Raw genomic sequence first — 24,543 nt, forward strand, 5'->3', positions numbered from 1 at the left:
TACATGACACAAAATGGGTGTGATATACAATTTGTCATGCCAAGAAAGGAATTCATACACCATGTGACCCAACATTTATCTAATGTGCTAATCTATACCTAATCATGCTCATGGTTTATTCTCCCTGCAGTGTTTTATTGTGCGAAAACAACACTCACTCGTCAATTATTTCTTAAATAACATAAAGACAAAACCATTGTTAGGGTCAGCCAGACAAGTCCAATGTTTTCCGTCATGTTAGACAAAAATGATAAATTCTCTTCTTGGCAACAATCCTGTGTGAGTGAAGTGAGTCACACATTATATTTTGTACAGAACACTCAGTATACCGTATTTGACATAATATGTGCCCCGCTCTAATAAGCGCCCCTGGCGATATTTGCTAATGTATTGGCTAGTGAACAATCCCAATTAGCACATCTTCCGACTGATCAATGTACACAAGACTTATTTATTCGTGTATAATACGCACTCATGTGTTATATGCAACCTTAATATATGCGCAATTAAATTCTGGAAAAATATATCTGTCGTACATAAACATTTCAGGCTGTCAGCATAAATCATGAAATTTACGATCTTTCAACTCCGCTTTTTTCACAAAAATAATATTCTAAGAGGAACCCCCTATTTCTAAATTTGAGAGCGCCCAGGACACGTATTACGTCAAATACAGTAACAATATTCTTCATCTGAAAAAAAAGATAGATTTGACAGCCGTTCCGTGTTACCCAGTAATACAATAAGATCAACATACTATCATGTTATTATAACTGGTAGAAAGGAATTGTTTGTTTCAAGCAACCAGCTCAGTATTGAGTTGCCTTGCCCACAATATTTACAAGTGATCTGAAGCTCAGAGTCAGATCCTGTTGATGCAAAATCCTTTGCTGCAGGAACAATCCTCTACCAAGGGACTTGTACATACACATAAAGAACAAGGATGGGTTTCATTGCTCTTACTGGTTCCAGGTCAGTAGGAAAGGTGAAATCTTCCCCACTGCTGTAAGTGAGCCAGGTGAGGTGAGGTGAAATTGTGTTAAATGTAGATTGCACTTATATAGCTTCGTGCATACACGTGTGTGTGTGTGTGTGTGGCTGCCTGTACTAGTCCGGACTGATGCCAATGTATAGTGCTAGCCCACTGAGATACCATGCTGCAGTTTAACATGAATACCCCGCTCAGACACAGTATACTGACTCCGACTCTTTGTTTTAGCCCCTAAATGCCAAGTGCCAGACAGGGTAACAACAAGTACCATCTTTTAACGTCTTTTGGTATGACACAGCCAGGGATCAAACCCTGGACGTTCCGCGTTCTGTGAGTGAGTGAATGTTGAGTCAGCAATACTCCAGCTATATCACAATAGTTTCAAATATCAAGTCTGAGTCAGCCAGTGGTTGATAGCATGAGCAGAAATCCACTCACTGTGGTACAATGACACTATCAGATGGTCAGCCATCTGATTCTCATGTAGTGACTCTTATAAGGTACTGGGGACTGTGCCCCAGAACCTGGAGATATCCGTGTCCATGTGAGTGAGTGAGTGAGACAAGGTAATGAGACTGACCTGTAGTCCTCCCGTGGCTGTTCGATGACCCTCAGGACGGACATCTTCCACGCCTCCAACTCGTCCAGCTCCAGACGGGCCTCTACCGCAGCCAGGGCTTGCTCCGGGAGAATCTGAGGAGACAAATGACAGTGGGGTTGCACTCCAGGCATCAAAGTCGCCTATAACGTCATGCAAAATGATTGTATTACTGTCAGTCTACAAAGCTTTCTGTTTTTGTTGTTCAATGCCCAAGTCAGCAATAATCCAGCTATATGACGGCGGCCTGTATATAATCTAGTCTGGGCCAGACAATCCAGTGATTGATATTGTGGTTGGTTGGTTGGTTGGTTTGTTGTTTAACGCTGCACTCAGCAATATTCCAGCTATATGAGGGCGGTCTGTAAATAATCGAGTCTGGACCAGACAATCCAGTGATTGAAATCATGACCATCGATCCATGCAATTAGCCAACCAGAAGGCAGCTTTCTCGTGCTTTACGGCATTAATTTCAAATTGGCGACTATGCCTCGAAACATATTTTGACAAATTCTCGCTTAAAAATTTGAAACCTGAACAAAAAAACATTCTCGAATGGCTAATATATGGTCTAGATTGTATAGATTCAGTCGTTAAGCCCGTTACTATCGTTCGGAATACCCCGTTTTAAAGTTTTCGAGGCTGCATGATGAGAAATCACATTCCGACTGTCACTTTCATGATCTGGTAATGGGATGTCCTCAGATCTTTGTTTAGCGGTAGCGAGAAGTAAGATCTGATTTTAATGAGATTGGCAATATTCCAGCAATATCACGGCAGCGGACACTGGAAAATGGGCTTCACACATTGTACCCATGTTTCGAATCGAACCAGGGTCTTCAGCTTTAACCTCTGGGCTACTCTGCCACCCATATACCTTAAGAATCAAGTGAAACCTTCACAAATTGTTACAAAAGTTATGAGATATGTCATATGTTGAGGAAAAGCTTTGATATATGGGTATGAAACTCATCAGACATGTCCAATTGGCTGACAACACAACATGCATATGTAAGGATACAACAGGTGAGTTGTCAGCCATTTTGACATGTCTGATGAGTTTCATACCCATATATCAAAGCTTTCCTCAACTGTACAATTTGACACTCCTAGTGGGGCCAAATAGGACCCTCATCCTACCTCATCCTCTGACCATCTGTCCCAATTGCAATGGAATTTCCCCTCCACTTAAAGGGCCAGTATGTCGATGGTTCTGGGTGTATTTAAATCATGCATGAGTGAGACATGTATGATTCAATTCTTACAACAAAACAATAGAGCTCCACACAGTGAAGCCCACAACCCAAACGCTGCGCGGAATATTTCGCTTCAGTCATGTTTTTATTAGCGGCAAATTGAAGAGAAAGCTCATGATGTTTTGTTCTGGATGAGTTACAAAATACTAATTGCCAGCTTGATTGGATTAGAAGCCAGTGTTTGTAAAAGCCTAGATTACAATATAAATGTCTTGGTTGTATAAAGCCAATCACATTGCACTCTCTGACTAAAGAGATCCCTCAGGCCAGCCCAGTACCTCTGCCACATCGTCGCATCTTACACAGTCCATTCAAGATATTGCATGTGTTTTTCATCTACACATTTAGATAAGTAGTGAGTAAGTATGGTTTTACGCCGCTTTTAGCAATATTCCAGCAATATCACGGCGGGGGACACCAGAAATGGGCTTCACACATTGTACCCATGTCGGGAATCGAACCCGGGTCCTCGGCGTGACGAGCGAACGCTTTAACCACCAGGCTACCCGACCGCCCCTCATTTAGATAAAGATATGTCAAGAAATGTGTAACTTTCAGTTGAGAAAATATCCTGAAACATGACAATCTCATTAAAATCAGATCTTATTTCTCGCTATTTCTTTGTCTCGCTAAACAAAGATCTGAGGACATCCCATTTCAGGTCACGTCAGAACGACCTTTCGCGAATTTTGACCGACCAATGAAATGACTGACAAGAAATCTACCTTAGCTAATCAGAAGGGAGCTTTCTTGAGCTTTACGACACTAGTTTCAAAATGGCGACTACGCTTCGAAAAATATTTTGACGTATTCTCGATTAAAAAAATTATTACTGATAAGAACACTCTGGAATGGCTTATAGATGGCCTAGATTGTATGGATATAATCATAAAACCTGTAACTGTCGTTCAGAATACCCCGTGTTTAATATTTCGTGCATGATTAGAAAACAGATTCCGACTGTCACTTTCACGATCTGGTAAGCCACGCTCTGGTTGGTCGGATGAAAGGTCGTTCTGACGTGACCCCTAATGGGATGTCCTCAGATCTTTTTTTAGCGGTAGCGAGTACAAAGATCTGATTTTAATGAGTTTGGAAACATGAAAAAAAATTTCCATTTGCGTGTTTATCCTCTGTCTACATTGGTTGTAGGGCTCCATCTGCTGTCATCGAAACCCTACAGAGAGCTAGCAATATGGTCACTTTGATGTGTCATGCACCTTACAAAGTAAGTTGTAGTACTGTAGCATGACTGATTATGCAAAACAGTATGTAAAGAGCACTGAAAGGCTTGCACTGGGCCCATCTGTTCTTATTTCAGAATAAATGCGTTTGTTAACAAACAAGAGAAAAGTCTGGTCACGTGATAAGCCTACACCCACGGCGTGGTCAATGGAACAAAAACTTCCCTCCCAGAATAATAGAGCCAAGTAAGCTCAGGGGTTATCCGTTTGCAAAAAATACTTTACAACGGTGGATGTACTGGCCCTTCAATATTTCAGATAACACACCTGGAAGAAGTAGTTAGATGCAAGGCCAGGACCCGCGATTCGACGAGCGACGAACCCATCTCCTGCCGGTACTCGACCTCTACTCTTGATGACGGCATGAAACATGAGTGTATCCCACAATCCTCTCCCACCACGGCGCAAGACACCAACTGAAAACAACATTTCCATGAAAACGAGCAACTGGACACCATTGTTACAAATGTTACAAGGCAAATATATTCCATATTCATTATGAAAATATAAATGCTTTTTGTCACAATATTAGAGTTGTTATTTCACTCTTTAACCATATTATTTCTTTGTTGGATCCAAGATTATTATTTTTCAAAGTCAGAAGACCGAGGAAGGAAGTTATTTATTTTAAAAAAACCCTGACATTTTTCCTTTTCTTTTATCTTTAATATTAATTATAAAAAAAAGAAGGAAAAAAAAGAATTCACCATCTTCTGCAAGAAGCTTTGCTTTTTGTCGTTGAAAGTTAAAGGAGGCTAATTTCGGCAAAGTCCATTTATCAAGGGACATAACTCTAGATTTATTATGCAAGGAGTTTCGCAACAACTTGTCGACTGAACCATTTATCTCAAGAACTGCATGTGGAGACAGACAGAGTACATACACAGGATGATGGCTAGTGAGGCCAGGGGACAACAGATGGCGCCAAACAGAGCAGCAGCGATTGGCTGGACACAGCCCTGCAGAAGGATCCTCCAGATGAGTCCCTCCAGCAGGATGCAGATCTTGTTGCTGTGATCGTCTGTAATCAAACAGCATCGTCCTCAGGATCGTTACATACAACACTTCACAAACTAAATATCGAAGTAAGATTATCACAGTGAAGGCATTACCAATACAATTCTTAGCGAATTTAATACAAGGTTCATTTATATTTCGATTTAATGCCAGTGTTTTCAAACATTTTTTGTCACTCATTTCTAATCAATTTTAAAAGATGCATCAAATTGTTTACACATCTTTAATGTTCTTACCTGGACAGTCCCAGTCGAAGATGAGGAAGAAGCCCACCTCTACTACAAGAGTCACCAGCGGAACCCTGGAACAGAAACACAGAGAACATGCAGACATAGAATTCATTGGTTGGTTGGTTGGTTTGTTGCTTAACGCTGCACTCAGCAGTATTTCAGCTATATGACGGCAGTCTGTAAACAATCAAGTCTGGACCAGACAATCCAGTGATTGACATCATGAATATCGATCCACGCAAATTGGGATCGATGACATGCATCCACCAAGTCAGCGAGCCTGACCACCCGATCCCGTTAGTCGCCTTTTACGACAAGCATAGTCACCTTTTACGGCAAGCATGGGTTGCTGAAGACCTATTCTACCCCGGAATCATAGAATTCGTACAACAGTATGGTTCACTCAAGTCATCAAGTTGAATCATATACACAAGGATGTACAGCAGCACATGCAGGGCATCTTGATACAAGTATCGATCACAGACACACTTAGTAAACAATATTGATTCCTATGATTGCTTATAACTGTTACACCAAACACTAATTAGTTGTGAAAATGTAAATATTTTCAGTCATTGCGCCATACCTGACACTGCAAACTGTAAATTGTCAGTGTGCCAGGTATTTACCGTGCCTGTCTGTGAAAATGATGGCTACAGCACCACAGATAAGAGCACATGCAAGTATCGTGATACGTATCGGATTGAGAGCAAGGTATACATCTTGATATGTATCGGATCACACAGTTGGTGTATCATCCCAGCCCTACTAGATGATGGAAGATGGTTCGGTTAGATGTTTTGTATCACTGTCATTCTTACAGTGCGTGGGTCACCAGACGGACCTGACTAACACATGGTGTGCACAGACTGTTGGCTACAACATGTGGAACACAAGGGTAATGTAAGGGTATCTCAGTCTCATTGTACGTCACTTACATCGTAGCATGGTTTCGCGAGTGAATCGCTGAATTAAGTTAAGTGCTTTGAACAGTTTTCCAGTTATATCACCTTAATGTGGGAGGAAAGCCTGAAGTGATGCAGGTCTCAAACATTTACCACTTAGGTGAAACACACCATCACGGTAAAGGTCCCGACAAACCCAGGAAATACAATTATTGCGAAACGTGATTTGAATCCATGATCGTAGGTTTCTGATGTGCCCAAGGGAAGCGTCTTATATGACTTGGCCACCAATGCCCCCTAGCATTGTGTAGTGGTTGTGTCGCATGCAACATCAAGTTAGCGCAGCACAGTTAAGTCTTGTGTGACCATCACATACACACTGTAGTCAACACTGGTAACATGTACCCTAATCACCCATAATAATTGTTTGAGTGAGTGAGCACATGTAACACATGTGGGGTCTCCTTGGGCAAATGACTTTGTTCGAAATGTGCCTCTGTTCACCCAGCAGTGAATGGGTACCCGGTAGGATGAGATGGCAATGTAGTTTTAACCTTCTAGAGCCTAACAGGCAGCTAGGGTTGTATACTCCCTAGGGAGAATCATTCTTGAGTGCACATTGATCCAGTGACCGGGGTAATAATAGCTCTTAGAGCATGCCCCTGAGTGGTGTGGAAATATGCGCAATATAAACAGCCTATTATTATTATAATCAATACATCAGATTGTGACAATATTAATATTGATAGTTTCACAAATGAACCTAAAATGATAAAAAAATATGAAACTAGTATAAGAAATCTCTGTTTGCACATTATTGAACCGTTTAGAAATTGTAATCAAACCAAAACCGGTTATCGGAGTAATCGTGACCGCCCCAGTACACATGCAATGCAATTACTTGTCCCAAGTGTTCCAACTTACCAGAGTGGTGATGTTATAGACAGGACTAGTGACCCAGCGGAGATCACAACACAGAAAACCGGGAACACAACAGACAAAAGAAGGCTCCCAAATGCACCCTTCACAACATAGTTCCAGAATCTGTTGACATGTCTTGTGAAACTCTTCCCCAGGAAACCTGCAACACAAAACAGTTCCCACCTACAGTGTCACCTCGCTCCACGTTCTATAACCTCTATATAGTGCAGTACGAGGAGTGTGGAGTAGTGTTGATATTTTACCAATTCTACTTCCATAATGCCACATTGTCTATTTGGACTGATCTGGCAATAACTTGCTGATAGATCATCAAATATTGAGAATTGGAAATGTGTTAACATCAAGGTGTTTTATCACATAAGAGGTCAGTGATAATAGACTAGATATAGCGGTTAGGTGTGTCATATGCTTTGCTGACTATCAGATAATTTCACCCACCCATATCTGCCAAGGTTTTTGTTTGTTTGTTTGTTATTTAACGCCGCACTGAACAATATTCCAGCTATATGATGGCGGTCTGTTAATACATGTAATCGAGTCTGGACCATACAATCCAGTATTTGACATCATGAACATCCATCCACGCAATTGGGATACGATGACATGCATCAACTAAGTCAGCGAGCCTGACCACCCGTTCCTGTTAGTCGCCTCTTATGACAAGCACAGCCGCCTTTTACAGCAAGCATGTGTTCGCTGAAGACCTATTCTTCCCCGGATCTTCACAGGTCATATCTGCCAAGAGTGAAGAATGAACCACAAACACCCTATGAAAGGGACTGGTAATTTATTAGGTGGTGGGAGATGTCGATAGGAATCAGGAGTACATCACCAAAATATATGACATAATCATATAAAATAATACACATATTTGGGAGGTTCATGAAAATTGAAACACTGGGAGAAGGTCATAACAAAATATGACAAGAATTAGGGGAGGGTCATTATTTTCAGTACATTATTACATGAAAAACCTCTGACCCCACCCTACAATAAATGTCCGGTCCCTGATGAGTGAATGTTGCAGCAATACCACAGCTACATGATACATCACAGCAGCCTGTTATAACCATACCAATGGCTGATATCAGCTGGGCCTAACTCAAGACAGAACAGTTGACAGTGACATTGTGTCAGCATCTACACAGTACCCACCAGTGTCAGGTGTTTCTTCAAACTTCTTCCTTGAGTCATGGACGTGAGTCCAGAGTCCTCGCAGTCGGGACAGCAGGGTGTGAGTCTGGGACGACGGCTTCGGGTACAGCACCCCCTGGCCACACAGAGAATACACAATCACAGACGACTGCCATAGAATCATAGAGAAGGATACAATTGTGTGTAGATCATGATCATAATTTTAGTGGGACATGGTGTTCAGTGCACTTTAATTATGTGACAGGTTTACAAATACTCACTGTCATCATTAAGGTCATCGAGAAAATCAGGAATTGCCAGTTGGAAAAAGAAAACATGCTGGGCAACATTGAACAATTCAAATTGATGTAAATCCCAAGTGTGGTATCTCTCAAGACCTGTAAATTAAAACCTGCCCCAGAGCTTTACAGCAGTAGATCTATCCAGTGTTAAATCCCCTGGCCACTTACATTGACTTGGCTGAGCTTCAGGTCCGGCATGAAGGGGGAGGGAGAGAAGAGAGCTCGGAGACCAACAGGGCTGCACCACACAATGACCACCTGAAGGAGAGGTCAAACAATGGGAGTCATCTCAGTCTGTGTGATCTGTGGTGTGGTGTGGTGTGGTGTGGTGTGGTGTGGTGTGGTGTGGTGTGGTGTGGTGTGGTGTGGTGTGGTGTGGTGTGGTGTGGTGTGGTGTGGTGTGGTGTGGTGTGGTGTGGTGTGGTGCGTGTGTGCGCCCATGCATGTGCATGTGCGTGTGCGTGTGTGTGTATTCACACGTGTCTCATCTCACCCCAAAGAAGAACATGGAGTTCCAGGTCCATGACCAGGCTCGATGTAGGTAGTTCCACCAGCGCCAGAACGGATGCCGTGTGGAGGTCTTCCTCTCTATGTACTTGTCCACAGTGTACGTCATCTGGACAGGCAACATTACACATCACATCACCATGGCCAGGAAGTACAGCAAATGAAGCCTTAGCAATTACATCATCTAAATTCCTGAATACTGACTGAAATGTTTCTTTGAAAAGCACAACTAACCACAATATGTTTCCATTATAAACTGTCCCACATATAATAAGGTTTAATATTTCCTGTTAATGTCAGATTCACCAAGTGAAACTGGCAGCCAAGGGGAGATAACTTTCAAGATGACACGATTCAGGTTGTACAAAAACATGCTCCAAAAACACCTGTTGTTAAACTAATTCTGTCTTTCCAAGGACATATCTAAAATATTGATTTAACATCTTTCAAATTTTGTGACATGCTCTTCAAAAATGTTTTCTGAAAATAAGGAAAAAACAGAACATCCATATTCAGAGAAACAAACCTCCTTTTCACCGGCCACATTTTCGGGAGCTGAGTCTGTGATGACGGTTTGGATGATTTCAGTCTCCCCCCGGAAGTGTCGTCTGATCACCCAGTTCTGGGGGAACCAGATCTTGGTTGAGAAGGTGAAGACTCGGGTCGCTTCCTTGACTTTGCTCAGTTCCTGCCTCAGAATAGTCTCTCTCTAGAATAGAGGGACAATGTCAGGCATACACAGAGCCAATCTGGTTTTGTACTCATGAGTTGGTATGCCTAAACAATTCATCATAACTCAGAACACTCCATACTGAATTACCAATATGAGTAGTCAAGAAGTTTTGAGGTATAAAACTAATATATATCATAAAAATCTATGCCAATTTGAAACTGCTCCCTTTCAAGGCCTGACTAACCCTTTATAGATATGACTTTAATAAGATTGTTACTGAATGAGACTCTGACAACACTGAGGTCAAAGGTGTAGCTTCATTACATTTCCATCAGGTATTATATTCAATTTTTGTGAAAACAAAATATGTGTCGCATCATCATCAGCATAGGTACAGTCTGTCGATTCTGAAAGAACAATAACTGCCAGGAAAATACAAGAACTCGTGCCAAATGGAATCAGAGTGTAGGTGTGTCATGTTTATTCACACCTTAACACAAGATACAGGGAAGTTTCTAGAATAGTAGACATGACTTTGAGGAAGGTTTAAAGTTTGAATGCTGACCTCCTTGATGAAGTTGAGGTCCCTCCGGAGGAAGTAGATGGCCTGGTTGAGGCCCTGGTCCTCACAGATGCTGATGGCCTCCTCGTGGGCGGACCACAGGTTCTGGGTGAGGAACTCCTCCTGATGACAGCAAACAGGTCAGCGGCATGTTCACAATATTTGGCTGATAGTTGGCCCATGTCTGTCTCATAAAACTACATACTCCCAAATTCAAATTTAAAACACCCACAGGATGCAAGTTACTTAAAAGTTCTAGTTTGGCCAAGTTGACTTCTTATTCACTGATAACAAAAAAGATAGAAAAAGCTTACATAACTAGTTTTATGTCAGGACTCATTGAATTACATCTGAATATATGAAAGGAAAAAAGATAAAAAAAAAGAACTTAAAATATTCCCAAATTTGGCCCAAAAAGGTTAGTTTCTCAATTTTCCTGTCACAGGTACATAGTTGAGTGAGTTTAATTTTACATCGCATCGGCAATATTTCAGCCATATAGCGATGGGAACAAGGTATTAAATCTAAAATATATGTCGACAAAGGACAGTAAAATAGTAAGATATATCAGTTTTTAATAAAACAAACTAGATCATAATTTCTTTTAAAAAACATATAGCTGTAATAGATTAAGGTACATAGTTGAAGATTCTAGGTAAGTCCCTGCATCCTGATATATAACCCCCAGTTTATGGACAAATGATTCATGGCTGCCTCATTTGTATATCAAGTTTCCAAATACAGGAGTCGAAACACTGAGCGAATAAGTGAAAGCTGTTGATTGCTGCCCTCAGCAACATTCCAGCTCCATCACAGAGACATGTAAATAAGTAAGCCTGACCAGGCCGAGTCTTAGTGTGTGAGTTACAATCTATGTTATCTGGGCACACTGACCCACCTTCAGACAGGTCATCCAGCCCCCACTGTCATCACCAGTCATCTCTAAGTACAAGCATAGCGTACAAGGAACCCATTTTCTACTTGAATCACCAAGGTGCGAGATTCCCAAAGAAGAGACTTCTGAGGTGAGGTGAGGTGAAATTGGGTTTAACGTCGCGTCCAAGATTATTACACTTATATAGCGACGTGCATGCACGTGTGTGTGGCTGCTTGTACTAGTCCGGACTGATGCCGATTTATAGTGCTAGCTCACTGAGATACCATGCCGCAGTTTAACATGAATACCCCACTCAGACACAGTATACTGACTCCGAGCCGACCAGTCCTTGTTTTAGCCCCTTAATGTCGAGCGCTAGACAGGGTAACAACAAGTACCATCTTTTAACGTCTTTTGGTATGACGCGGCCGGGGATCGAACCCCGGACCTTCCGCTCTCCGGGCGGACGCTCTACCACAAGACCACGGAGGCAGCTAGAGACTTCTGAAATACCCTGAGTTTGTTTGTTCCGGAAAAAGCGCTTATATTTGATTTAAACATTTCGATATCAGACAACTCTCACCTCAAAAGACTGAAGCTGTTCATTCATCCAGGACTTGATCCTTGACTTCACAGAGTATTCTTTCTTGAGATGATTAACAAGCTGGGAAGACAGATCAATACCAGTTGATGAAATGATGACAAATGTCAAGGAGTGAGTGAGTGAGTTGGGTTTAACGCCGCTTTTAACATTATACCAGTTACATCACGGCGTGCCAGCTTAATGTGGGAGGAAAGCCCGAAGTGATGCAGGGCTCAGACCACTTCGCAGAAACCCACAAGCACTGGTATGGTGCTGACAAACCTAGAAACATAACCGAGGCAAACCGGGAATCGAACCCACAATCATAGGTTTCTGGCGTGCCCAAAGGACGCAACTCACCAAGGAGATCCCTTAGCACTTTTCTCCTTGAGTAACCCCCCAATTTGACTACAAATTCCTTTAAATTCTTTTCATATCTATTTTGCTATCATTATTAATTATAGGTATATTATTAGCTGTGACAGCATTGAGAAACACACTCACCTGCTGTTTGTGTTTTTGCATTTTGAGCTGGAGATTTTGTACTGCTTTCCTCATGGCTAATACCGCTTTGGCTTGAGCAACCAGGAGCTCTCCTGAATAAAATAATTTTGAATCAATTTTAGAAACCTTGAATATTTCACTGCATAATGTTCTGTTCAAACCTTCATCTGGGAACATTCATCATTCAAAGAGTCTGTAATCAGGAACAAATAACATGAATAAGACTAGGAATTAAGAATCTAGACTGTAAACTTCTCAACAAACCTATTCCTGCTTGTAGATTGTCGAGTTCTGCATTTGTGATGACAGCTGAAAAAACTCGCTTCAGGTACTCCTGCATCACAGCCTCATTGACTCTCTAAAGAAAAGAATTTGATATCAATTTATATATCTTTATAATTATGACATATGAGAAACACACAGGGGACACTCACACTGATTTTGTCATGGTGAGCTTATAACCCAGTGAGGTTCAAAGCAACAAATGTCAAAAATCCTTCTTTAAGCCTCATTCTAAAAGTCTAATTTTGTAGAATTTTCCTTTTCGGAATATTCTATAAGTAATACGTTACCACTGTTATACCAAGGCTGTTGTCTCCCACAACTGCTGCTATAGCGAAATCTACCACAGAGATCTCAATTACCTCATGCAGCACGTGCGTAGCCACCTAGCTGCCATGTGACACCCTTCACTCTTGTCTCTTGTGAGAGCAAGTGCTCGGGGGACGGACGGGCGGGCAGCAGCCCAGTGGTAACGTATTACTTATAGAATACTCCGAATAGGAAAATTCTACAAATTACATTAGGTAATACGTTACCACTGTTATACCGAGACTCACTACCACAGTAGGCGGTGGGGAGCACCTACAACCCGAATCCTGACTGCTAGCGTTCCATCCGACCAGCGGAAGTAAACACCAAGGCGGAAGCACTCGATGCGCATGCACCTAGCTAGGCGTTACCCTATAGGAATACCAAAGCACTGTCAAGCGCATACCGTAAGGCTCAATCGTCATTGCCAAAACGATTGGTGACTCCAAACGGCCCCACTGGATAGGTATTTCATCGCCGCAGCGGATGAAAACATTGTATCCGCGTGAGCTAAATCTTAGATCAGGTTAAACAGTCGAAAGATTGATTTCATTCACACTGTATATCCCAGAGCAAGCCTACTATACGTATGTAATAGGCACGTGACCTATTTCCAAATAAGGACAAAACACACAAATAGCCGCCTCACCTGTGGTGTGAGTGCACTGGTTTGCGGGATCCCCAACTCCTGTACCCACGGCGTGGGAACATTGGAGACGACCCAGATTGACCACCGTGCAAGGACTGACGACTGCGGAGTTTGGAATTGCGCTGGACACACCCCTTAGATGACCGCTTGTGCCGCGATCAGCGGCCCAAGACGGTGCACCCCCTCCACGTCTTCATCAGAAACCTTTCTGAGGTAATGATTGGCAAAAACCGAGTCAGAACGCCAGTAACAACCTCGTAATATTCTGTGAACAGAGATATTCGAGTGTAGGGCAAATGTTGCCGCTAGCGCCCTGATCTCGTGCGGGTTTGACCCCGCTACCGGTAACCCCCGACACCGGTACGCCAGATTGATGACGGAACGAAGCCACAACGCAATCGAGGTGCGAGTTATGTCAACCGTGCGATTAGGGTTACACGATATGAACAGACGGTCACGCCCTTGTCTACATTCATTCGAAGCCTTAAGATATACTTAAGGGCCCTAACCGGACACAGCGCTCTGTCCTCAGTATCAGCAGGATGTAAGATTTCTTTGAGTGATCTTACAGTGAATTCTCTCTCCGTTTGCCCGATTCTGATTCTTGTCGACGAAGCCCATGAGCAGGCCCAGGCGGACCGCTCCTTCGTCACCCCTATCAAATCGTACCTTGGCGACATCGAGTGCATGAATTTCGGATACACGTGCTGCCGTGGCAAAGGAGAGGAGAAAGGCTGTGTTCCAAGTCACACGCCGGAACAAAGCACTATGCAAGGGTTCATACGGAGCTTCCGTAAGTGATTGCAACACTAGGAAAAGATCCCAGGCCGGTGCCCAAAGGCGGCCCTTCTTAAGATCGTGTTGCAGAGGCTTAAGCATGGTGTATAATGGAGAGACACAAAAGCATGCTGTTTTTACAACCGGATTTATTCCAATGATGGTCCACATGTGAAATCAGTGGTTATGATGATGAAGAAACCCTGAAACACAATATTTACAAAATGTAGGCAAACATCATAACCAATAGATCATTAAAAGAATACTGCCATTATACATCCATTACATGTGTTTGATATACCAATCAATAAGATATAATGTGAACACTTACTTTACATTTAGTACGGTAAAGCATGTTATGGAGGATATCTCCTCAGTGAGGATGATATCACTAAATACACTACAAAGCAATTAAATAATACTATATTAAGCAATATAACATTACAATAGTATAGACAATTATGCCATGACATGTTGACATAAATATATGTATAACTAAGGGAATTAACCCTCACCTCGTCTAAGGGACGGAGGCCAAACCAGCAAGATGTCATCAAAACTGGTCATCCAGTATCTTACATGACCTGATAAATGATATATAACTACATGAATCTTACTGATATGGTAAACATCACATACATTGTATACATGGCATGTGAAACTCATCTAGCAGTATAAAAATCAACATTTTTAGGTATTTCATATGTATGATAAAATGAACAAATATACTGTTTTGTTTTTTTAGACTTTCATGATAAAATAGTGCCAATACATGCTTAAATCTAGTACACTCATTATGCATATACCTCAATGGTAACATCTTACAATATTTAAATATATATTGCACTAACATGAATATACTGATAATTCATGTTTATAACATATACATGATATACTGTTCTTGTGGAACATAAATGACTTAATATGAGTGTACTAAAATACATTATATATACTAGAAACCTAAGTACAATGATAATAAATATATTTAACTCACACCAAACTGAACTGTCCTTTCCCACTGAGAGTTGTGACTAGAAATGGTGCACATAGTAGAGGTGTGAAGTACATGACCAAGGTGGTCATGTGACGGGAGAAATACAAAGCCAGGCCAAGCTGACCAGCAGAGAACAATAGGCTAGGCTGAGACCGCAGTAGCCTTAGCACAAAGAATCAATCACCACATGTTAGATTATGTTACTGAGGTGTGAGTTAGTGGACTAAGTAAACTAATTTATTTAATAAATACACTAATCCTAAAATACCTATGTTTTGGATAAGTTTATACTAAACTACTTTTAAAATAATCCCAAATATATACATCCTGCCACAATTGTGCTGTTTGAAACCCTTGATAATACCCTGTATCACCGGTTCTTTGAACAGAGTGGTACCCATAGCAACGTCCCGTACCGTAGCAACGGACGTTACATAGTTGGCAATGGAACCCCCGGAGAGTTTCCGGGTCTCTCGCAAGTGAGACATGAAACGAGCAATATCCTGCACAGATACCTTATCTGGCGAATGAATGTGATGTTTACAACATTCGACAGCGAACTCCTCGGAGCCGGCTTAGAATGTGTGGTATCAACGCTGTCGGCGGGTAAGCATAAGCGTCCAAGCCCGTCCAGTCTAACGCGAGAGCATCGTGATCGATGGCCCTCGGGTCCAGGACTGGTGATACAAACAACGGGAGTTGATTGTTGAACCGTGTTGCGAACAGGTCGACCATCGGACGACCCAAACATTCGCACAGCCACTGAAACACTACTGGGTTCAGCATCCACTCTGTGGGGCTCGGATCCTGAGGCCTCGATAGAGCGTTGGCCAGTACGTTCCACACACCGATGTGACGGGCGCGTATCTGGCACGGGACACTGTCCACCAGAGCGTAAAACTCGAACGTGAGATCGAGTAGCGAGTGACTGTGGGTTCCCCCCAGTTTGTTCACATAGGACACTACCATCGTGTTGTCGGTCGCCAGCATGAGCCGGGCGTCGACGAGACGATGCTTCTAGTGATTGACTGCATTGATCACTGCCTTGAACTCGAGACAATTGATGTGAAGACCTAGTTCGTCTACGCACCACAGCCCCGAGCTCACCTTCCCCATCTAGATGGGCGCCCCAGCCCACTAGAGAGGCGTCTGTATACAGGTTCAACGTGGCCCGGCAGGGCCGCATAGAGACTCCTGATAAGACATTGTAAGGGACCGTCCACCACTCCAGATGTGGTCGGAGCCGATCCGGGAGGGCGACAGTCGCACTGTTCACCTCCTGTGCTAACAACTGGATCAAAAACCGTTGCAGCGGGCGGAGTTGGAGACGACCCCAGTCGGTGCAATCCTGGGCTGACACAAGTAACCCTAACAGCTGTTCCTCCCAAAAGTGAACAGTCTGTTGCACCACTAAGACTTTGGCAATCATCGCCTGAATCTTGTGCCACCGGTCTGGGGGGACAAAGATGCGATGGGTCACCGTGTTGAACCGACCTCCGATGAACTGCAAGTTCTGAAAGGGGGTTAACTCGCTCTTGGGGAGATTGACAATCCACCCCAATTGCTCCAAGAGTCGAAGTGCGAAATCGAGCTGCCGAGACAGCTTGTCCGTCATACGATTTGCTACTAGCGAGTCGTCCAGGTACGCGAAGTACCGGACCCTCCTCCGGTGGAGGAACCCCACTATGGGGGTGGTTAACCGGGTGAACAGCCAGGGAGCGGATGAAAGACCAAATGGGAGTACAACCCACTTGTAGTGCCGGCCTTGAAAGACAATCCTGAGATACTTGTGATGATCCGAGTGAATCGTAACATGCAGATAAGCATCCTTCAGGTCGATCGAAGCGAGCCAGTCAGCCGGCATGATCAGAGCTTTCAGGTCTGCCAAGCTCAACATTCTGAACTTGGGCGGCTTGTGCAGGTAGAACTCGTTGAACGATTTCAAGTTGTGAATCATTCTGAGTTCGGCACTGTCCTTCTTGGGAACTAGAAATATCCTGGAGTAAAACCCCGGTGTTATTTCTGGTAGAGCTAACTCCCGAACTGCCCTCTTCTCCACCAACCTGCCGATGGCATCGGCGAGGATGGGAAGATCAGTTTCCGAATAGAAACCTGCCGATGAGGCAACAGCAGATTCGCTTTGAGATCGATCCGATAGCGGCAGGCGCAACTGTCCAGGGCCAAGTGACTCGGGTGCGCCTACGGGCCAACCGAAGTTGGCGCTGTCGGCATACGAACCCCTCCAATGAGAGTCACCTGGAGGGGCCCTTGCCGTCCTTAGACGACTTGGGCTTCCCCCAGTTCCCCTTCTTCCCGCGAAAGGGCTGCTGATGGCCCTTACCGGAGCCCTCAGGGCGGGGCTTCTTCCCGGAGGAAGAAGAACCCGACCCCTTAGGCCTGCCGGCCGCAGCATCCTGGGGCACACTCTGCTTAGGAGCGGCACCCAGGCGCCTATGCAAGGACCCCACAAGATCCAGTGTGTGCCGAGAGGCCTCGGCAGACACAGCGGCCTGTTGTTCTTTTAGAACCCCAGGGATCTTGATATTAAACAGGGTCCGAGCAGACCAAGGCTGCGAAAGGAGCACCTCCTGATTAGCAGCGTCCAACCCTGAGGAAACCAGATACGACTGGCGCCGGAGAAAATGGCACATGCCGGAAATAAAGGCCGAAGCCCCGGCAACGTACTCCAGGGAAGCATTTAAACCGATCAGGCAGTTATAAATGCACTGGTCTCGGTCCGTGGGAGAACCTTCGACCAGACTGGCCGCTGCAGCCAGGTATGAGTCTCCGTGAGACATTGCAGTGTCGAGCGAGGGTCTCCAGCTGCTGCAAGGTACCTTGTGGTACCGTGGCAGCCGGTGGGGCATGGACACCCAAACGCTCAACATGGGCTTCCGCGGTAGGACCAGCCTCAGGGAAGGCAAGGTCATGCACCGGGAAGGACCCTTTTCTCCACGACGGTGGAGGTAACGGGAGACCCCGACCGGAGGCAGCCGCGAAGGCCTTCTCCAGTGAAGGCTTAATCCCGCGCAGCAAGGTTGATGCCGGTAAAGCCTTGTCGGACGACTCGTCGTACACCTTGGAGGAACCCACAGAGCCGTGGATTCCCCGCGGTATCGGCAGGGGCTTGGGCATGTCCTCGAAGAGGTCATAAACCATGGCCACGCGGTCCTTAACCGATAGCGGGAGCAACGGCTCGGGGGAATGACCGGTGACCACGGCAGCCGCCGCCGTACCGGTGGACCCCGCGTCTGAACCAAAGAGGCCGGGGACGGAACAGCCAGCGGTCTATCCTGAGATAAGGCCGCCAGCTTGGAGTCCACAAGTTTAGATAGTAATGCGGCTACGGAATCCCCGGACAGCCTGAGGGCCGCCAAGGGATCCGCCGCAGCCGAGGAGGTGGTACCCGCACGGGGACCCCAACCGGACGAGCCGGCCACCACAGGGGTGGAGACGGACTGAACATACAGTCAGTAGTGCTCAAACGCCGCAGGCCCCAGACCTTCGCACTGGGTGCACCGGGTGTCCCCGCAAGGAACCCTGCACCGCGGGCAATGATCGTGGGGATCCCGGGTCGATAAGAATTTGCGGCACACCCAGCAACTCCGAGGAGCAGGGGTAGAGGGGGTTGAAACCGGGGACATTTCCATGTCAGACATGTTTGATTCTATGAACAAAGAGCAAAACATGGTTACATCGCACGCACCACAACGATTCACAAACGAGCATTTCCACAAGAAAATAAACGAACAATGTGAACATATAACATACACATATAACATATAGAGAAATAAGTGATGTTAACCCCCAAAACATACAAGAACAGGGGAAACGTAAAACACAACGTGCATACGCGAACCCCGCAAGTATAGAGAAAAAAAGGGCGGGAAAATTATATCCAAGCGTAGCTACCACAACGCCCCATAAAAGCACAGTTTTTTAGAGAATAAACTATAATAAATATCACCGAATATTCGAGGAACGCTTCAGCAGTCTAGGATACACGTCTTGCTAATGCAAGCGAAGGAGACAAGAGTGAAGGGTGTCACTTGGCAGCTAGGTGGCTACGCACATGCTGCATGAGGTAATTGAGATCTCTGTGGTAGATTTCGCTATAGCAGCAGTTGTGGGAGACAACAGCCTTGGTATAACAGTGGTAACGTATTACTTAATGTGATTATGCCAGAATGTCCATGTTCTGTCTCAACCAAGGTTGGGGCCTGAGAAACAAGATTTTCTGTTTCATACGTTTCGGTGGTTATGAGATAAACACAAGTCATGTCCATGTATTCTAAACACTAGCTCCAAAGCAGAAAAAAGAATATTTGCTTACATCAGATAGTCCCTCATTTGATAATCCCTTTCCTGAAATAGAATATAAAACACATTAAAAAACAACAAGGAAAGGCACAGTTGACATGTAACACTCTTGAACAGATCAGATCAAATCAGAACAAATGCAACAATCCAAAACACATCTATCTTCAACAAATAAATCAAGGGCAGGAAGTAATTAGAACCTCATTCCTAAAACGAAATAAGAATCTCTAGATTCAATTTGTTTGCTAAATTGATAGCAAAATATAGTGCATATATAGATAGATACTTGATGGAAACACTATTCAGGGATGAGAATGGATATTTTCCTTTTCAGCTGAAACTTCTTTGCAATGGAGCGTGGTCCATAATTTGGGGGTGTTTAGGGGAAAGCCATGAGATTTTAACAAATTTGTGGTCACTAAAATTCACGAATCCAAGGAAGATTCTCACCCATGACTATTTATGTTAATACTTCATCAAATACTTTTCATTCAAAGAGAAATCACTTTCACTAAGCTTTTTGCATATTATTTTAGCTACACATAAACATATTAAAATTTCAATATTAGCCCCCTGACCAGAATGATTTTCCCCAATGATATTGCGTATGTTACAGCTACTGACCTCTGAACTCTCTGACCAGTCTCTGTCTGTACTGCACTGTCCAGCCCTTGGCCTCACGGTCCAAAATATTGCTCAGTATGGGTAAACAGTTGTCCATCAGATCTGGGGGAGCAATGCAATAAACGCTTAAAACACACAGATATCACTTAATTTGTTGTCAAGACATTTCTGTTGGAGCTGAAAGTTCAATGATGTAAAACATGCCTACTCCCATCTTCCCAAGGCAAGGGTGTTAACTGACTACAAAAGTCCAGTTTCCACCCTTGCTGAACTAGGCTAGAATTTCGTGGCTCGATCGTAGAGCCACCAGAGGCCATTACGACTTATGTGCCTTCTATGTCCCTCCTATTGACCAATCAGATTCCACCTCTCACATTATATGCATTTGCTTCAAACAAAATGGTGGCACCCATTCAAGACGATCTGCTTGATAATCAAGATCTATATTGTAATAAAATGTGTCTTACCTCACAAAGTGTATCAAATAATTTGAGCACCTTGATTAAAACATGAAAAGATTTGGAAAATATCTGTCAATGTCCAGTTGATGTACATAGGCTTTGCAAATCCTGTTGTCATTCGAAATCTGCATGTTGAATTCTGTCTTGTTTACGAACCGGATGTTTAGATCATTGTGCGATTTTGATTGGACTATGCACAGACTGGTTAGTCCAGCCATAATGTAACTGCAGAATTCCAGCCTAGTTTGGCAAGGGTGGAGACCGGACTTTTACAGTCAGTTAACTCCCTTGCCTTGGGAAGAAGTTCTTCTCCTAAATATCTACGTGGCACCACAGCCCTGCTCTATTGTTGGTTGGTTGGTTGTTTTGTTGTTTAACGCCGCACTCAGCAGTATTCCTGCTATATGACGGCAGTCTGTAAATAATCGAGTCTGGACCAGAAAATCCAGTGATTGATATCATGAGCATCGATCCACGCAATTGGGATCGATGACATGAATCAACCAAGTCAGTGAGCCTGACCACCCGATCCTGTTAGTCGCCTTTTACCACAAGCATTGGTTGCTGAAGACCTATTTTACCCTGGATCTGCTCTTTAGAGGTAATCCTTGACATTAGGTCCCTGATATTTTTCTATAGAGGTAATCCTTGACATTAGGTCACTGATATTTTTCTATAGAGGTAATCCTTGACATTAGGTCCCTGATATTTTTCTATAGAGGTAATCCTTGACATTAGGTCACTGATATTTTTCTATAGAGGTAATTCTTGACATTAGGTCCCTGATATTTTTCTATAGAGGTAATTCTTGACATTAGGTCCCTGATATGTTTCTATAGAGGTAATTCTTGACATTAGGTCCCTGATATTTTTCTATAGAGGTAATTCTTGACATTAGGTCCCTGATATTTTTCTATAGAGGTAATTCTTGACATTAGGTCCCTGATATTTTTCTATAGAGGTAATTCTTGACATTAGGTCCCTGATATGTTTCTATAGAGGTAATCCTTGACATTAGGTCCCTGATATTTTTCTATAGAGGTAATTCTTGACATTAGGTCCCTGATATTTTTCTATAGAGGTAATTCTTGACATTAGGTCCCTGATATTTTTCTATAGAGGTAATTCTTGACATTAGGTCCCTGATATTTTTCAACGGTGAAGAGTAGCTAACAAAGTTGTCTCCCTTTCACCAATAATGCAAAGACAGCTAGTCACACAAGGCTTGCCTCAATTCCATGTCACCTCAGCAAGAATGTAGAGGAATTGATAATGGACTATTTTCATCCAGCACACAACACTGTCATGGTAGGGCTGTTTTACGTATGTTTCCAACTTGTAAAAGACAAAGTTGCATTCAGTTTTGCGTCCATATGACACATCAATGACGGGCCTCACCTTTATTGAACAGCCTCAAATCAATCTCTTGCCCCTTTGGTGTGAGGTACCTGTAGGGTATTGGTGGGGGTCTCAGATCTGGTGTCTAGGAAGAAAATGGTCAAACACATCAGAGGTAAACATCTTTGCTGATTCAACGGAAGACTTTCAATCTATCAAATCACCCACACCTGTGAAGCTACATACCTCATTTGCACTGTTAAACTAGCAGTTCCCTAAACTAACGTGATCAGTGGGAAAATGAAGATGGATTCTTGACTCTTCTTACATCAGCAGGGGCAGATACGGACTTCGTCCACCCACTGTGAACGAACATATCGACCCAGATGCCAATAAACCCAAAATACATCATTGATACTGAAATACTTGTACCAAGTGGACACCCAACCCTATACTCCATCCTCCATGTACCAAGTGGACACCCCACCCTATACTCCATGTACCAAGTGGACACCCCACCCTATACTCCATCCTCCATGTACCAAGTGGACACCCCACCCTATACTCCATGTACCAAGTGGACACCCCACCCTATACTCCATGTACCAAGTGGACACCCCACCCTATACTCCATCCTCCATGTACCAAGTGGACACCCAACCCTATACTCCATCCTCCATGTACCAAGTGGACACCCCACCCTATACTCCATCCTCCATGTACCAAGTGGACACCCCACCCTATACTCCATGTACCAAGTGGACACCCCACCCTATACTCCATCCTCCATGTACCAAGTGGACACCCCACCCTATACTCCATCCTCCATGTACCAAGTGGACACCCAACCCTATACTCCATCCTCCATGTACCAAGTGGACACCCCACCCTATACTCCATCCTCCATGTACCAAGTGGACACCCAACCCTATACTCCATCCTCCATGTACCAAGTGGACACCCCACCCTATACTCCATCCTCCATGTACCAAGTGGACACCCCACCCTATACTCCATGTACCAAGTGGACACCCCACCCTATACTCCATGTACCAAGTGGACACCCCACCCTATACTCCATGTACCAAGTGGACACCCCACCCTATACTCCATCCTCCATGTACCAAGTGGACACCCAACCCTATACTCCATCCTCCATGTACCAAGTGGACACCCCACCCTATACTCCATGTACCAAGTGGACACCCCACCCTATACTCCATCCTCCATGTACCAAGTGGACACCCAACCCTATACTCCATCCTCCATGTACCAAGTGGACACCCCACCCTATACTCCATCCTCCATGTACCAAGTGGACACCCAACCCTATACTCCATCCTCCATGTACCAAGTGGACACCCCACCCTATACTCCATCCTCCATGTACCAAGTGGACACCCAACCCTATACTCCATCCTCCATGTACCAAGTGGACACCCCACCCTATACTCCATCCTCCATGTACCAAGTGGACACCCCACCCTATACTCCATGTACCAAGTGGACACCCCACCCTATACTCCATGTACCAAGTGGACACCCCACCCTATACTCCATGTACCAAGTGGACACCCCACCCTATACTCCATCCTCCATGTACCAAGTGGACACTCCACCCTATACTCCATCCTCCATGTACCAAGTGGACACTCAACCCTATACTCCATCCTCCATGTACCAAGTGGACACCCCACCCTATACTCCATCCTCCATGTACCAAGTGGACACCCCACCCTATACTCCATGTACCAAGTGGACACCCAACCCTATACTCCATCCTCCATGTACCAAGTGGACACCCCACCCTATACTCCATCCTCCATGTACCAAGTGGACACCCCACCCTATACTCCATGTACCAAGTGGACACCCCACCCTATACTCCATGTACCAAGTGGACACCCCACCCTATACTCCATCCTCCATGTACCAAGTGGACACCCCACCCTATACTCCATCCTCCATGTACCAAGTGGACACTCCACCCTATACTCCATCCTCCATGTACCAAGTGGACACCCCACCCTATACTCCATCCTCCATGTACCAACAGGACACCCCACCCTATACTCCATGTACCAAGTGGACACTCCACCCTATACTCCATGTACCAAGTGGACACCCCACCCTATACTCCATCCTCCATGTACCAAGTGGACACCCCACCCTATACTCCATGTACCAAGTGGACACCCCACCCTATACTCCATCCTCCATGTACCAAGTGGACACCCCACCCTATACTCCATCCTCCATGTACCAAGTGGACACCCCACCCTATACTCCATGTACCAAGTGGACACCCCACCCTATACTCCATGTACCAAGTGGACACCCCACCCTATACTCCATGTACCAAGTGGACACCCCACCCTATACTCCATGTACCAAGTGGACACTCCACCCTATACTCCATCCTCCATGTACCAAGTGGACACCCCACCCTATACTCCATCCTCCA

At 44.4% G+C, this 24,543-nt stretch overlaps 1 protein-coding gene across 2 annotated transcripts in view; it reads right to left on the bottom strand.

The window, feature by feature from the left end:
* Positions 1-24,543, bottom strand: part of LOC124133022 — a 228,303-nt gene that overhangs the window by 176,852 nt on the left and 26,908 nt on the right. For both annotated transcript variants that reach the window (XM_048400914.1, XM_046497225.2), the window contains exons 10-25: positions 22,140-22,224; positions 20,281-20,382; positions 19,670-19,701; positions 12,590-12,683; positions 12,326-12,417; positions 11,822-11,902; positions 10,365-10,484; positions 9,653-9,835; positions 9,113-9,235; positions 8,788-8,877; positions 8,339-8,453; positions 7,166-7,322; positions 5,343-5,407; positions 4,973-5,110; positions 4,357-4,505; positions 1,572-1,684 (exon numbers count right to left, since the gene is read on the bottom strand). In XM_048400914.1, the coding sequence (XP_048256871.1) occupies positions 1,572-1,684; positions 4,357-4,505; positions 4,973-5,110; positions 5,343-5,407; positions 7,166-7,322; positions 8,339-8,453; positions 8,788-8,877; positions 9,113-9,235; positions 9,653-9,835; positions 10,365-10,484; positions 11,822-11,902; positions 12,326-12,417; positions 12,590-12,683; positions 19,670-19,701; positions 20,281-20,382; positions 22,140-22,224 (1,739 nt within the window). The remainder of the gene's footprint in view (positions 1-1,571; positions 1,685-4,356; positions 4,506-4,972; positions 5,111-5,342; positions 5,408-7,165; positions 7,323-8,338; positions 8,454-8,787; positions 8,878-9,112; positions 9,236-9,652; positions 9,836-10,364; positions 10,485-11,821; positions 11,903-12,325; positions 12,418-12,589; positions 12,684-19,669; positions 19,702-20,280; positions 20,383-22,139; positions 22,225-24,543) is intronic.

This window comes from Haliotis rufescens, unplaced genomic scaffold, assembly GCF_023055435.1.
Source record: "Haliotis rufescens isolate VD_foot unplaced genomic scaffold, xgHalRufe1.0.p SCAF_20, whole genome shotgun sequence".
In the NCBI taxonomy this organism is placed as follows: Eukaryota; Metazoa; Mollusca; class Gastropoda; order Lepetellida; family Haliotidae; genus Haliotis; species Haliotis rufescens.